At 43.7% G+C, this 16,688-nt stretch overlaps 1 protein-coding gene across 1 annotated transcript in view; it reads left to right on the plus strand.

Annotated features, from left to right (window-relative positions):
* STX1A (syntaxin 1A) overlaps positions 1-16,688 on the plus strand; it is a 206,505-nt gene that overhangs the window by 122,981 nt on the left and 66,836 nt on the right. The window contains exon 3 of the mRNA XM_073616574.1: positions 1,227-1,326. Within this exon, the coding sequence (XP_073472675.1) occupies positions 1,227-1,326 (100 nt within the window). The remainder of the gene's footprint in view (positions 1-1,226; positions 1,327-16,688) is intronic.

A 16,688-nucleotide genomic window follows, 5' to 3' on the forward strand; every position in this document is an offset into this window, starting at 1 on the left:
ATTTTTTTTTTTAAAAACAGTGTAAAAATAAATAAAATATTGCAAAATAAATAATAAAAATAAAAAAATAAAAATTTTAAAACCCCCCTGTCCCAACGAGCTCGCGCGCAGAAGCGAACGCATACGCGAGTAGCGCCCGCATATGAAAACGGTGGTCAAACCACACATGTGAGGTATCGCCGCGACCGGTAGAGCAAGAGCAATAATTCTAGCCCTAGACCTCCTCTGTACCGCAAAATATGCAACCTGTAGAATTTTTTAAACGTCGCCTATGGAGATTTTTGAGGGCAATTTTTCAAGCGTGACATGTTGGGTATCAATTTACTTGGCGTAACATTATATTTCACAATATAAAAAAATTGGGCTAACTTTACTGTTGTCTTATTTTTTTTATTAAAAAAAGTGAATTTTTTCCAAAAAAAGTGCGCTTTTAAGACCGCTGCGCAAATACGGTGCAAAAAAAAGTATTGCAATGACCACCATTTTATTCTCTAGGGTGTTAGAAGAAAAAACATATATAATGTTTGGGGGTTCTAAGTAATTTTCTAGCAGAAAAACCTGTTTTAAACATGTAAACACCTAAAATCCAAAACGAGGCTGGTCCTTAAGTGGTTAAAATAAATGCAACATAAAATGTACTCACAAACGTATGAATCAGAAATGCTCATCGAGCGAATCATCCACAGCCAAAAAGTCACAAAGTCAGAAGGCTCCACAGAAACGGCAAAGATCCTAATTGACTGACGTGTTTTGAAGGACATGATGAAGAAGGTATATCCTTCTAAACACTTCAGCCAATTTGGATCTTCAAGAGGTCCACCCTGTTCCATTGAGCCTACAGAGTCTGTGACTATTACGCTATAGATGGTTAGCTTGATGAGCATTTCTGATTTATGCACTTGTGAGTACATTTTATGCTGTTATTTTAATAAACTTTGTGGGATAATGTAATAGAGAGTGGTGCACCCCCTTTTGATTATTTATCTTTTGTAGGATCCGAACAAACCTGAGCTCATCCCTGCTGTACAGTAAATAAACTCTGGACTCCAGGGCTACAAGACAAGAATGCTGATAACTTCGCTATAAATTAACTTTGTTTAAAGAATTGCTAATTCATATGAGTTTACAGGCCAATGCTTGTATGTACCAGAAGAAGGATGTGATAGCCTATATATATGACTAAGGATAGTTTGACATGGTGGTCTTGTCTATCTCTTTGTCTGCAGGTGGAGGAAATCAGAGGTTTCATTGACAAAATTTCTGAGAATGTAGAGGAAGTAAAAAGAAAGCACAGTGCTATCCTTGCTTCTCCCAACCCAGATGAGAGTAAGTTTTCTTTTTCCTTAATAGCTAAAGTGGACCTTTCCTGCAGCCTTAAAAATTTGCCATTATGTCCAGAGGGAGGTAAAATGGTTCTTTCAGACAAACGATAGTTCAGAAGGCTCACCGGGAGTAATCTGGAAAACGCATAAAGCATTATGTATTAATTAAGCATGAAGCAAGAATTAAGAAGGAGATGGGAGCAAAATTAACAATTATATTGTCAAAAATTCAGCGTCTAGAGGCACGACATAAACATGCTCCGACTATGGAAGTAGAACGAGAACTCTTAAATGCTCGTAGACAAGTGACTGAACGTTTACAGTATAGAGCCAAAATGTCATTACAAATAGGACGTAAATGTAGTTATGATTCGGGCAATAAATGTGGTAGACAACTTGCAAGAGCCCTGCGTGAAATGCACTCAAGGACGTTTATACCCTCAGTTCAGAAAAGGGATGGAGAGGAGGTTGGGTTGCCCAGACAGATTGCCGATGCGTTTGGTGATTTTTACTCCGCACTTTACAATTTGAATTTGGGTGCACCAGATCGATTGGTGATGGAGGAGTATTTAACATCAAGTGGAATGCCGAGATTGACAACTATTGTGCAGGAGGAGTTGGAGTCACCAATTGCATTAGAAGAACTACAGAGGGCAATAAGATTAGCAAAGACTGGGAAGGCGCCAGGACCAGACGGTTTCTCGGTCCAATATTATAGGTTACTTCTGCCTGTACTGGGACCTTATTTGGTTAAAATGTTTAATGAGTTGGGGGATACAGCCTCCTTCCACTCAGAGTCTGTGAAAGCTACGATATTGGTGATACCAAAAGAAGGTAAGGATCCAAAGCAATGTGGAAGTTATAGGCCAATATCCTTATTGAGTGTTGACTTGAAAATATTCAGTAAGATTATAGCCTTAAGGTTACAACATCAACTACCCTCTTTGATCCATCAAGATCAAGTGGGATTTGTACCAACAAGAGAAGCCAGAGATAATACCATCAAAGTCTTGAATTTAATGCATATAGCTAACTCGACCAAGACTCCGTGTGTGTTGCTTGGAACAGATGCAGAGAAGGCTTTTGATCGGGTGGGGGTTTATGTTTGCGGTTCTCCGTCACATAAGATTAGGAGGAAAAATACTTAGATGGATCGCAAGCATGTATAAAGGACCCACAGCTCAAGTTAAGGTAAACGGAGTAGTCTCCGATCCCTTTGTGATAATGAACGGGACAAGGCAGGGCTGTCCATTGTCCCCATTATTATTTGCATTGACTTTGGAACCCCTTTTGTGTAGAATACGGCTCAACAGAGATATTCGGGGGATAGCGGTAGGAGGAATCCAACATAAAGTTGCAGCATATGCAGATGATATGCTTTTCTCAATGACCAACCCTATAATCTCACTCCTGAACCTTTTTAGGGAAATCGAGCTGTATAGCACAATATTTTATTTTAAGATAAATCTCTCTAAATCGGAGGCCCTGGCGGTAGTAGTCCCGAAGTAAATGACAAAGTCAATAAAGTCAAACTATAAATTTAAATGGGCGGACCAATTTTTGAAGAACTTAGGGATCTGTATTTCAGCAGACTCCTCAAAAATATATGAGCTCAATTTTTTGCCAGTGTTAAGTAAGGTACGTGACTTACTGGAGGGATGGAATAAGGGATTGCATTCCTGGTTTGGAAGAAGTAATATAATTAAAATTAATATTTTACCAAGGTTTTTATACCTCTTTCAGGCAGTACAAATTGCAATCCTTAGAAAAATTTTTAGAAACATCCAAACACTATTTACAAAATTTATTTGGGCGCATAGACATCCAAGGATCAGGAGAACACTTTTGTCACTGCCAAAACAATATGGGGTGTTGGCGGTCCCCGATATGTACAAATACTATCAGGCAGTTCATTTAGGCTGATTGTTGGACTGGTGCCGACATGGTGATCTAAAAATTTGGCCAAGATTAGAGCTAGCACAGAGTAGGGAGTTATTGCATAGAGCGCCTTGGTGCTTTAGGGACCTGGCATCAATACTAAGTCACACCCAACAATAGGACCTACTCTACATATCTGTTATAATCTTCTATCTAAGGGTAAGCTATCCTCAAAGGACTCACCTCTGGTACCCATATTGGAGAACCCGCAATTTTTATTAGGTATACAGAAAGGACCCTTTGACGTATTGATTAAACAGGGATTGAATCAGGCCTCGCACTTTGAGACCAGGCGGCTGGCCAACACGGCAGGAACTGACAGACAGAAATGACCCTTTCCAATTAGATTTCTGGCAGGCGGCGCAATTAAGACATTTCTTATATACTAGGCGGGGACTGCCAGGTTCCCTGGATCGTAGTTTGCTGCCATTCGAGAAATGTTGTATGGAAACGGAACCAATCATGCATGCGATTTCTAAAATGTATGCGCTATTGATTAACCATTTCAGCCCCGGAAGGATTTACCCCCTTCCTGACCAGAGCACTTTTTGCGATACAGCACTGCGTCGCTTTAACTGACAATTGTGCGGTCGTGCGACGTTGCACCCAATCAAAATTCACGTCCTTTTTTTCCCACAAATAGAGCTTTCTTTTGGTGGTATTTGATCACCTCTGCATTTTTTTTACGCTATAAACAAAGAAATAGCGACAATTTTGAAAAAAACGCTTTTTTTTAACTTTTTGCTATAATAAATATCCCCAAAAAATATGTAAAAAAAACATTTTTTCCTCAGTTGAGGCCGATACGTATTCTTCTACATATTTTTGGGGAAAAAAATCTCAATAAGCATTTATTGATTGGTTTGCGCAAAAGTTATAGCGTCTACAAAATAGGGGATAGTTTTATGGCATTTTTATTGATATATTTTTTTTTTTTACTAGTAATGGCGGCGATCAGCGATTTTTATCATGACTGCGACATTGTGGCAGACACATTGCACACTTTTGCCGTGATTTTGGGACCATTCACACTTATACAGCGATCGGCGCAATTAAAAATGCATTGATTACTGTGTAAATGTGACTGACAGTGAAGGGGTTAACCTCTAGGTGGCGCTGTAGGGGTTAAGTGTGTCCTAGGGAGTGATTCTAACTGTAGGGGGGAGGGGCTGTGTGTGACACATCACTGATCACCGCTCCCGATTACAGGGAGCGGTGATCAGTGACAGTTTCATTAGGCAGAACGGGGAGATGCTTGTTTACATTAGCATCTCCCCGTTCTTCCTCACCGTGAGACGATCGCGGGTAACCCCGCCGACATCGGGTCCGCGGGACCCGCAATCACGGTCACGGAGCTCCCGGCGGGCATGCACGCAAGCCGCCTCTTAAAGGGAAACGTACAGGTACGTTAATCTGCCTGTACAAGCCCTTCTGCCGCAGTATATCTGTGTGAGGCGGTCGGGAATCGGTTAAACCATCTGAGAATTTCTAACTGCCTTTCCTCCGAAAATGGGAAATAGATCTGGGGAGGACCTTTGTGGAGGACCAAAAAACTAACATGATACAATCCATATTTAAAACAGCGACATGCACAAAAATACAGGAAACAAACTACAACATTTTTTCTCAATGGTATTGAACCCCAGATATACTTAAATGTTTCCCGAACATATCAGATAGTTGCTGGCGATGTCATACAGAACAGGGGACTCTGTTACATGTTTTCTGGTCTTGTCCCAGAATTAAGATATTCTGGAGGGAGGTCCGGGAGATCATTCAAAAATTTAGTGAAGCTGAAATACGGGAAGACCCGGCTTTATTTCTTTTACATTTGTCAGAGATCCTGGGGAAAACCTATAGGAACTCTATTCTGTGCCATCTATTGAATGCAGCTAAAGCATCCATCCCGCTTAAGTGGAAACAGATACAACCTCCCACAGTGAGTATGTGGCTCAAGAAAGTTAGAGGAAGTAAACCGAATGGAAGATCTAGTTTGGACAACCAGAAAGAAAAGAGAAATTTATTTGGTCACATGGAACTGTTTTGTTTCCTCAGAGGAAGGGAAAAAAACAAATTGATGCAATCTAGAGGGGATGGGGGCCTTGCGGGGGGGGGGGGTGTATTATGGTTCAATAGGGGGGGGTTGGAGGGGGGGTAAGGAAAAGGAGGAAAATGGACTACAAATAGTAGCCTTAGCTGGAATATTAGGAGGGATAGTAGTTGCACCCGAGCTGGATCTGGGTGTAGCGTCGCCCCCCCGATCGAGCACGGGGTACAATTCTGAAAATAGAACCTAGAAGGGAAGTCCTCCCCCCTTCTTTTTTTTTCTTTTTTCTTTCTTCTACCCCCATTTGACATAATTCCAGAAATGGGCAAGATTAAATGGCATTGAATGTAACGATTTATCTTTGGTTGTAAATATATAGGAGTGAAATGTTAATTACGGAAAGATTGTTCATTTTTCGTGCTAAAATAAAATAAAGAAATTACAAAAAAAAGAAATTTGCCATTATGAGTACTGCTTGAATGAGCATTGAATTGCAATGTATAGTAGATATATCCGCATTATCATTTATGAGCTAAAAATAATGTGTCCTTCCTTCTATGTTTAGATAAAGCATGGCAACAGCTATTGCACTAAACAGCTTCCGATCAACTTGAGCAAGGGTCTCCAAACTGTCAAAACAAAGGGTCAGTTTACTGCCCTTCAAACTTTAGGGGGGCTGGACTGTGGGTAGAGGGAGTGGAAAATGCATCGCTGGGAGTAAAAAAAAAAATGACATCATTGGTTTCAGTGGGAAGAATAGTGCCCCTATAACTGGTGTCAGTGAGAGGAATAAATAGTGCCCATCCCTGGTGTCAGTGGGAGAATTAGTTCCCCTTAATTGGTGTTGGTGGAAGGAATAGTGTCCCGTATCAGTGGAAGGGATACTGCCCCAAGGCCTGGATAAAGGCAAGCAAAGGGCCACATCTGGCCCACAGACCATAGTTTGGAGACCCCTAAACTAGATGAAACTATTGATTTGTGCTGATGATGTTAGTTTCTCTCCTTCTAAAGGACTGCTTTGAAAAGCACCATGCTCTGTGAAAGGAGCTGGGCTGATTGACCAGTGTGGTCTGTACAGACAGTGCATGTTTTCTGGATTTTGTCCGAAGAACACAGGTGCATTTAGTCATAGAACTAAGTTGAGAATGTTTACAATGTTCTTGTAAGGAAATCTGCAAAAATGCACTGTTATAAGACCCCAGAACTATTGGCTTAGATGATGCAGATGTGAAAAAGTAGGAAACGCATGTGGATGTGACCACTGTTGTTGTTTTAGCAATAATTTTGATTCTTTTAGACAGCTGGATGAGATGGTATATATTATGAAATGTATTACCACTGTACATGCAAAAATATATTTATGATTCTGTTCAGCCATTTTTTTGATTCACACCCCTGCCATGCTGTGTAGCCAGAAGGGTTTAGTCCCCCAGTGTAGTCCCTACAGGGAATAGCCTAACCTTGTGTTGTGTAACTGCCTCCCAACTTAGACCAGTGACCATTAAGTCTGTCAATAACCCTCCCCTACTTCCACATGTCAGGTTTCAATCTCAACTTTCATTTTATTTCCATCCCCTCCTTGCCCCCCTCTCCTCCCTTACTTTAAGGCTGGAGATCCAGCCCTCACCTCATTTTTGTCTTCCCACTCCTCCATTCCCTCTTGCTGTAATTACAGTTCACCCCCATCCGTGCTCCCCAACTAGATTTCCTTCAATACTTGACTCCTCTTCCTCTCTCTTCTCTTCTCATTACTTTCATTGTATAAAAATATAGCATTGGATATCCATACAAATCACGCCACCAGTGCCTTTTATGTGCAGGGTTATGGAATGCCCTTGTGCCTCATGGTTGTTTCCATTATTACCTGTGTAATAATTAATAAGACCCCTGTTGTTTGGTGCTAGTTGTAATTGGTACTGATGCTTTTTTATAAATACAGTAATACCTTGGATTACGAGCATAATTCGCTCCAGAAGAAAGCTTGTAATCCAAAGCACTCGTATATCATAGCGACTTTCCCCATAGGAAATAATGGAAACTCAGATAATCTGTTCCACAGCCACTGTTTGTCTATGCAGTACCACATTTGGCCAGAGGTGCGGGGGCGCCAGGGACCCTCGGACTCTCTGAAACGGCGTGTTTCCGAGCGTCTCCGAGCATCACCGGCGCCCCCCCACCTCTTGCCAAATGCGGTCCTGCACACCCCAGACGCTTGAATCCTGCTGGTCTTGCAAGAGAACGCTCCCAAAGCGAGACAGAATTTAAAAAAAAAAATGACACATATTGCAAAATGCTCGTAAACCGCATTACTCGCAATCCGAGGTTCCACTGTATAGAATGTACAAAAAATGCCGTAGTTTCAGGCTTCTAACTGGACAATGAAGTACCAGCAGCATAACAATGGGGTTATTTCTGTGCTGTCCTTTCCTTTGGACAAATTGCCCATGTTAGGCTAAAAGTGTTATGCAATGCAATAGAGCATAATTGGTTCACACTGATGGCCTTCCTCTCCCAGTATAATCCCAGTCCCAGCCTCATGCACATGGAGCTTACAAAACGCAGCTGTTACAGCCGTTGAGTGTTTTTTTCCCAGCCTGTAAAAGCATCTTTATATAAGCCTAGGTGTTCCTGCACACATGGGCAATCATGGGCATATTGGAAGAGGCAGGAAAAAAGCAGCAAAGGCGCGTTAAGGAGAGGAGCTGAAGAGCAGAAAAGAACCACATGCATAAATGCTAGATGTGTTTAAGCATTGTTAAAGTAGAAACTGTCTGTTGTATAAAAAAGAAAAACAGAAATGTCCTTATGTGTACATAGGAGACTTTACACACCGGATGGCTTTAAGTAAGGCAGCCCATCCATTGATGATTCTATTTTCTTTCCTTCTACCATGGGAATGCTTCTCCCAGTGCTATTGTGTTCTGCCGGTTGGGGGTGTTGCGGGAAGCCTTCCCGGATGGCAGAATACAATGATTACTGCTAGCAGCTACAGCTGCTGGTAGCAATTGCATGTAGAAAAATCGGACAGGCTGGATGTACCCAAGTCGATCGATGGATTGGCTACAATCAGCCTGCCCATACACCAGCCGAAGTTTGATCCATATATGGCCGGCTTTAAAGTAGTTGTAAACCTCAGGCATGAAATATGAACAAAGCATATCCCTCTATAGTGTGTACTTGTTTCAATTAAGAGCACTAAGTGACATTTCTGTCTGCTGCTTTGTTCCTCTGCTATCAGCATGAATCACTTCTGACTAGTTTTCCTGACACCAAGAGAAAAAAGGTGACGGGAGGGAGCTCCAGCTGATTAACAGGCTCAGCTCTGTTCCTGTGTGCTGTGTGAAGGGGGTGTGTCCCTTCCCTCCAATTGGCTCTTGGAGATCTCCTCACCCCCCAGGTTTCGCCTTTTTTTTGAACACTCAGAAAAGCTTTACAATTCAGCACTTTTAATGGATGTAGAGAAGATAAGACTGCAGATAAACAGATACAAGGTAGGTAGAAGGATGTGTTTCATCTCTGTGTATTACCTGAGGCCAGTCACTTTGCTGGGTATATTTGAGGGTTTACAAACCACTTTAAATTTCTTTTCTCAGGTTTATATGGCTGAAACAGAATACAGTTCTATGTCTAGCAAACAGATCAGTGCTGGCTATGATACTGAATATTATCTCTGTGTACCTATGAGAAGGTAGTTGAAGCAAAGGCAACTATAGAGGAGAAATTTACATGTATAACAAATACAAGATGGAATCTCTAAAGCATAAAGCTTGGTACACACTATAAGTTTTTTGTTTTTTTTTGTTCAACCCAGCAGACTTTAATGGAAAAAAAACCTGACAGATCACCGTACTAAAACAAGTGATTTTAGATCAGTGATCTCCCCTGCGGTGCCTTTGTATTTCCCATTTTGTGCCCCACTGTGCCTTTAACATTCCATTCATTTCTGTGGGCCCTTTCAGAGAGCATCGTTTTCTCATATAAAAAATATGTTGTTCATTTGTTTAGATACATAATGGATCTATTGGTAAAAAAAATATGAATACATGAATATGTACATACATATGCATCTCCAAAAATTTGAATATCATCAAAAAGCTAATTTATTTCAGTAATTCAATTCAAAACGTTTTTTTTTCTTTTTTTTTTTATTGTGGCTAGTGAAAACCCAAAATTCAGTATCTCAGAAAATTAGAATATTACATAAGACCAATAAAAAAAGGGGTTTTAATGCAGAAATTTTGGCTTACTGAAAAGTATGTCTATGTACAGCAGGGGTCAGAAACCATTTTCCACTTAAGGGCCGGATTCAATGTATCTGAATGCCTGGAGAGCCAAATTCACCTGCTAATAAATGAAGATAATAATCCTAACATATTAATAACAGTACAGGCTTACCTCACTTTAAGGTACTTCACTAATAGAAAACAAAGCCAGTTCACCCTGAAAAGCATGTGGCTGGGGATTCCGATTTTACTGCCCCCTTCCCCATCCTGGCACCCAAGGGTGGCTGACGCCAGCCCTGCCAGCCAGCATGGTCTGGAGATGGAGTTTCTATCCCCAGGGAAAATGGGGTTCCTGCCTTTGAGGGAGATAGGGTCCCCATCCCCAGGGGTGATGGGGTCCCTGTCCCCAGGGGAGAAGGGATCACTGTCCCCAGGGGTGATGGGGTCCCTGTCCCCAGGGGAGAAGGGATCACTGTCCCCAGGGGTGATGGGGTTCCTGTCCCCAGGGGAGAAGGGATCACTGTCCCCAGGGGAGATGGGGTCCCTATCTCCAGGTGAGAAAGGGTCCCTGTCCCGAGGGGAGAAGGGGTCCCTAATAGGGTCCCCCCCATTGCAGTGCCTCTGTACCCCTTCACATCACTCCCATAGTGTCCTTTTCCCCCCTCCCCCATAGCAAGTTTCCTGTGCCCCCCAAAGCATTGTCCTTTGTCTCCTGCACCCCCCCCCCACTGTAGTGTCATCTGCACCCTCCCCACACACATACACAAAAACACACTGTGTAGGTAGAACTCTCCTACTTTACACAGGTGTACACCTGGCAAACAATCACCTGCCGTTTAATGTAAAAAGTTAACTCCAGCAGTGAGACCAGCCGCTCGCCGCTGTCCAATGAAGAGGCGAGCAGTGAAAATGCCTGCATGCCAGGTGCCTGTGAATTAATCACCGGACATTTAGCGGTGGCAGGCCAGGTGCAGGCCGCGGGTTGCCGACCCCTGATGTACAGTATAGTATGCACTCAATACTTGGACAGGGGTCATTTACATGAATTCCTGCATCAATGCGGCGTGGCATGGAGACGATCAGCCTGTGACACTGCTGAGGTGTTATGGAAGCCCAGGTTGCTTTGATAGCAGCCTTCAGCTTGTCTGCATTGTTGGGGCTGGTGTCATTCGTCTTCCTCTTGACAATACCCCACAGATTTTCTATGGGGTTTAGGTCAGACGAGTTTGCTGGCCAATCAAGCAGTGATACCATGATCATTAAACCAGGTGTTGGTACTTTTGGCAGTGTGGGCAGGTGCCAAGTCCTGCTGGAAAATGAAATCAACATCTCCATAAAGCTAGTCAGCAGAGGGAAGCATGAAGTGCTCTAGAATTTCCTGCTAGAGGGTTGTGCTGATTTTGGACTTGATAAACCACAGTGGACCAACACCAGCAGATGACATGGCTCCCCAAATCATCACTGACTGTGGAAACTTCACACTGGACCTCATGCAACTTGGATTCTGTGCCTCTCCACTCTTCCTCCAGACTCCGGGACCTTGATTGCCAAATGAAATGTAACATTTTCCACAGTCCGTGTTAAATTGACAGGACTAATCTGTGTACCACATGAGCACATACAGTAGCCAGTCTGTAGGAGCCAGAATTATTGTTGGTTGTCAGGGGATCAAATACTTATTTTACTCACTAAACTGCAACTCAATTTATAACATTTGTGTTGTTTCTGGTTGATATTCTGGGGTTGATCTACTAAAACTGGAGAGTGCAAAATTTGATGCAGCTCTACATAGAAACCAATCAGCTTCCAGGTTTTCTTGTCAAAGCTTAAAGCGGGGTTCCCACTTAAAAAAAAAAAAAATAAATAAAAGTCAGCAGCTACAAATACTGCAGGTGCTGACTTTTAATAATCGGACACTTACCTGTCCCAGGGTCCAGCGATGCGGGGGATAGAAGCCGCGCTCTTCCCCCCTCCACTCGGCAGCGCCGGCATTTTAACTGTGGGTGCCCGCGTGTGGCTTCACAGCTGGGCACCCACTGCGCATGCGCGAGCCGCGCCGTGCGCCGCCACTGTCCGTGCAATCATCTGGCACCTGTCACGTGTCCCAGATGATTGACAAGAGGGAGGGGAAAGAGGTGATCTCCCTTTCTGCTCTGAGGGAAGTGACGTCAGGAGCCCAGGCGCTGAAGGAGGCAGACTACGAGGGACCCCCTAGCAACAGGCATTTAGAGGTGAATAAAAAAAATTTTCTCCAAATGTTTTTTTTTTTTTTAATTTTATTTGTAAGCACATTAATTTTTTTTTTTTTGCGGGGGTTGGGGGAGGTGGAACTCCACTTTAAGGCCTGGTTTACACCTATGCATTATTTGGTGCATTTTCAGTTTTGCAGAAAGACACTACAGTCCATTTAACATGGTTTCCTATAGATGTAGTTCACATCTCTGCATTTTACGGAAAACGCCAGAGACTTTTTCCTGGTTTATGGTTCCATAGACTTCAATGAATCAAAAACGTGTATTCAAAAACGCAAACTGCAACCTGCATAGGTGTGAATCAGGCCTAACAAGCTGAAGTTAGAAGCTGATTGGCTACCATGCATAGCTGCACCAGATTTTGCACTGTCAAGTTTTAGTAAATCAACCAGTGTCTCTATCATTTAAAATACACCTATGATAAAAATTATAGATCCTTCATTTCTTTGTAAGCGGGCAAACTTACAAAATCTGCAGGGGATCAAAAAATGATTTTCCCCACTGTATATAATAAAGTGATTGTAAAGGATTTTTTTTTTTTTTTATTTAACAACCATGTTTAAACTTACCTGCTCTATGCACTGGTTCTGCACAGAGCAGCCCTGATCCTATTCTTCTGGGGTCCCCTACCAGCACTCTTGGCTCCTCCTACCTTCAAGGACCTTGTAAGCCGCTTGCTGGAGGGGGTACTCATGGAGGCTCGATCCCGAGCCACACTGTATGTATCTAATGTGACTCAGCCCTGCCCCACCCCACTCCCCAATCCCTCCTCATTGGATTTGATTGGCAGCAGCAGGGGCCAATGGCTCCAGATGCTCCCACTCAGTCCTATGAGGAGGGGGAGAGAGAGCAGCACCACTGCTCTCGGGCACAGCGCTGAATTAAGATCCGGCTCTGTTAAGTATTTAAGGGGGACAGAAGGGGAGCTGATCCTAAAAGTTTTTTTTTACTTTAATACAGATAATGAAGGTGAAAAACCTCCAGCCTTTACAACCACTTTAAGAGAAAAAAAAATCCTTGAATCCAGGAATTGGGCTGACACATAATGTTTCACTCTGGCCCACCGGAGGTCCTTGCCATTGCTACAGGTCACAGAAAACACCGCAATTATCTGCTGTAGTAGTGACAAGTGACAAGAAAATAACTTGCTGTTTATTGAAGTAATAAGAACTTCTTTGTGCTATTGTTTGGTAAAACTACCTTTTTAAGTGCCAAGTTTAAGCATTGTTTTCAAAGTGACACTTTCTGTGTGGGCAGCCTTGTGTAATTTGTTTGCTGCAATGGAACAGAAAGAACAGCATTTTTAGCTGCATTACACAGGAGAAAAAAAAAACCCGAATTGATCTTTTCTTTTTTATTTTTATTTGTCACCAATTTATACTCTAATATAGAAGTTAACTCGGTTTAACAATTCATAACTGATCAAATCTCTGCATGCCCCTTGCTCCAGTTTTAATTGCATCGGTTTCTCAATCAAAGCCTCCATCATACCAAATAATTGTGGGGAAGGATCTGTCAGGTATTAAATGCTGGCTGTGTCCTCATAGAACCTTGGCAACCTACCAACCCTCTAATGTAAACAAACGCCAGGTGTTTCTAAGCTGTTAGGAACGAACTGAAAGCTGACTCGTTTACATTAGTATTTTGGGGGGTAAAAACACACAGTTAATTATAAGCTCATCTGTAGGTAGAAGTGTCCAATGGGACTTTACTACTACTTTAAGCTTGAAAGGCAGCGAACGGGGATGTATACCTGCAGGGGACGGGGATGTATACCTGCAGGGGACGGGGATGTATACCTGCAGGGGACGGGGATGTATACCTGCAGGGGACGGGGATGTATACCTGCAGGGGACGGGGATGTATGCCTGCAGGGGACGGGGATGTATGCCTGCAGGGGACGGGGATGTATACCTGCAGGGGACGGGGATGTATGCCTGTAGGGGACGGGGATGTATGCCTGCAGGGGACGGGGATGTATACCTGCAGGGGACGGGGATGTGTGCCTGCAGGGGACGGGGATGTATGCCTGCAGGGGATGTATGCCTGCAGGGGACGGATGTGTGCCTGCAGGGGACGGGGATGTGTGCCTGCAGGGGACGGGGATGTGTGCCTGCAGGGGACGGGGATGTATGCCTGCAGGGGACGGGGATGTGTGCCTGCAGGGGACGGGGATGTGTGCCTGCAGGGGACGGGGATGTGTGCCTGCAGGGGACGGGGATGTGTGCCTGCAGGGGACGGGGATGTGTGCCTGCAGGGGACGGGGATGTGTGCCTGCAGGGGACGGGGATGTATGCCTGCAGGGGACGGGGATGTATGCCTGCAGGGGACGGGGATGTATGCCTGCAGGGGACGGGGATGTATGCCTGCTGCAGACGGGGATGTATGCTTGCTGCGGATGGGGATGTATACCTGCTGCAGAAGGAGATGTATGCTTGCTGCGGACGTGGTGCTTTCCTTTGTGGCCACGGTAAAACTGAAACCCTGCCAAACGCCACCCATTCAAGTGAATTGGGCTGTGCTACAACAGCTCCACAATATGTAAACATATCTAAATGCACCTGAACGCTAGGCGCATTTAGCACTTGAGCATTCATTCATTCCTAAGGCCTGAATAAGTTAATATGCTGGTCAATGGAACTAATGAATGCCCAATTGCTTAACGCATCTAAACGCATGTAAAAAACTTTTTTAAGCTGCCTTTTTCCTGCTTTTTTGTGTCATGTTCGCACCAGAATGTTGTGTTTCTCAGCATTCTACAACTGTGGAACATTCTGTGTACAGAACGCCTCCAGGGAGCCATATTGCATTGCATTTACAGAAAACTATGGAGCTGCAGATTGAAAAGGAAAGGTAATTTTTAATCGCATTCAATCACCCGTGTCGCAACTGTATACATATATATATTTTTTTTTATTTGCTGATTTTATTTCCCATGAAAGTGGAGTTACTCTTTTAAAGTGATTGTAAAGGATCTTTTTTTTTTTTTTTATTAAACATAACTGCCCTGTGCAATGGTTTTGCAAAGAGCAGCACCGATCCTCCTCTTCCCGTGTCCCCCGCCAACACTCCTGGCTCCCCCCCCCTTTGAGTGCCCACCCTAGCAAGCTGCTTGCTATGGGGGCACTTGTGCAGGCTCACTCCGGAGTGGCCTGGCCCCACCCCCTGCTCCCTCTTTACTGGATGTGATTGACAGCAACGGGAGCCAATGGCGGGAGAGGCTATAGCATAATGAGCCATAGCTCTCATGCACATTGCTGGATCAAAATCGGGCTCAGGTAAGTTTAACCACTTAAGGACCGGATGGATTTACCCCCTTAAAGACCAGGCCATTTTTTGCGATATGGCACTGTCGCTTTAACTGGCAATTGTGCGGTCGTGCAACGTTGTACCCAAACAAAATTTGCATCCTTTTTTTCCCACAAATAGAGCTTTCTCTTGGTGGTATTTGATCACCTCTGTGGTTTTTACTTCTTGCTCTATAAACAAAAAAAGAGCGACAGTTTTATTAGCGACATTGCGGCGGGCAGATCGGACACTTTTGACACTTTTTTGGGACCAGTGACATTTATACAGCGATCAGTGCTAAAAAAATGCACTGATTACTGAATGAATGAATGACACTGGCAGGGAAGGGGTTAACACTAGTGGCGATCAAGGGGTTAAATGTGTTCACTGGGGGGGGAGTGTACTTACTGGAGGAGGAGAGAGATCGCTGTTCCTGATCACTAGAAACAGACGGTCTCTCTCTACTCCCCTGTCAGAAAGGGGATCTGTTTGTTTACATTGACAGATCCCCATTCTGGCTCTCTGTAGAGCGATCGCGTGTGGCCGGCAGACATCGCAGCCGCTAGTCGCGCGCATCGGCTCCGGCGCCCACTGTATCTATAGCATGAACCGACATACAGCTACGGCGATTCGCGCAGTAGAGCCAACCTGCCGCAGTATAATGACGACGGCTGGTCAGGGTGTGGTTAAGGGGGGAGCAGGGCTGGGACAAGAGGTGGATGGGATGGGCGGTTGCCCTGGGAGCAATGGTTTACTATAGGGATGGGGGCGCCTTCCTTCTGTTCCAAGGCTGACAAGAGTAGTGACAGCGGCAGTGATTTTAACAGGTCAGTGACCACTGGGTGAAGGATCCGACAAGGTTGCACGTCATGAATGGAGGGGGGGCACAGTTTGGCATCTTTGCCTTGGGCGCAGGATGACCTTGTCCCAGCGCTGCTGGGGGGGGGAGCTGCATTCAGAAGGTTTTTTCTTTAATGCATTTTTACATTAACGCAGCCTTTACAACCACACTATATATATATATATATATATATATATATATATATATATATATATATATATTATTATTATTATTTAAATAGGTTTAATAAATTTTGATAATTTTCTACAACATTGTTAATACATTGCCGGTAATGTTACTGGGGACTTGCTCACTCTTCTTTGTACCTTAGAAGTCCCCTGCACAATCAATTTTTGGTACTTCCACTGCAAATCTCCTTGGACTGAAAATAACTGTCACTTTTGTGGAAAGAATCCTGGCAAGTTAACTTTATGAATTGAGCTTTATGTGTTGGAAAAAGAAAATTTCATGACTGGTCAAAGTCACGTGACTGTCCAGTCCTTATATTACTGAGTGTTTTTTTGCAGCATTATGCAGAGAGCACTCCTGCAGGCACCGCGGCGTGTATTTTATTAGTGGCATGTAGAATGTAGAACGCAGTGTGGATTGAGCATTGCGTTTTCCATCAGTGAGTGGCTAGGGGTATCCACTGCCCATTATAAGTAGTCTTTTATATATTAGCTTATCCATGGGGCTGTTTCTTCTCATTGTCAGATACAATCCTGTGAGAATAGTTGGCACAGCACTACAAGACATATGTCTTCAGACCTGTAGATA

This window comes from Aquarana catesbeiana, linkage group LG02, assembly GCF_042186555.1.
Source record: "Aquarana catesbeiana isolate 2022-GZ linkage group LG02, ASM4218655v1, whole genome shotgun sequence".
Taxonomy (NCBI): domain Eukaryota; kingdom Metazoa; phylum Chordata; class Amphibia; order Anura; family Ranidae; genus Aquarana; species Aquarana catesbeiana.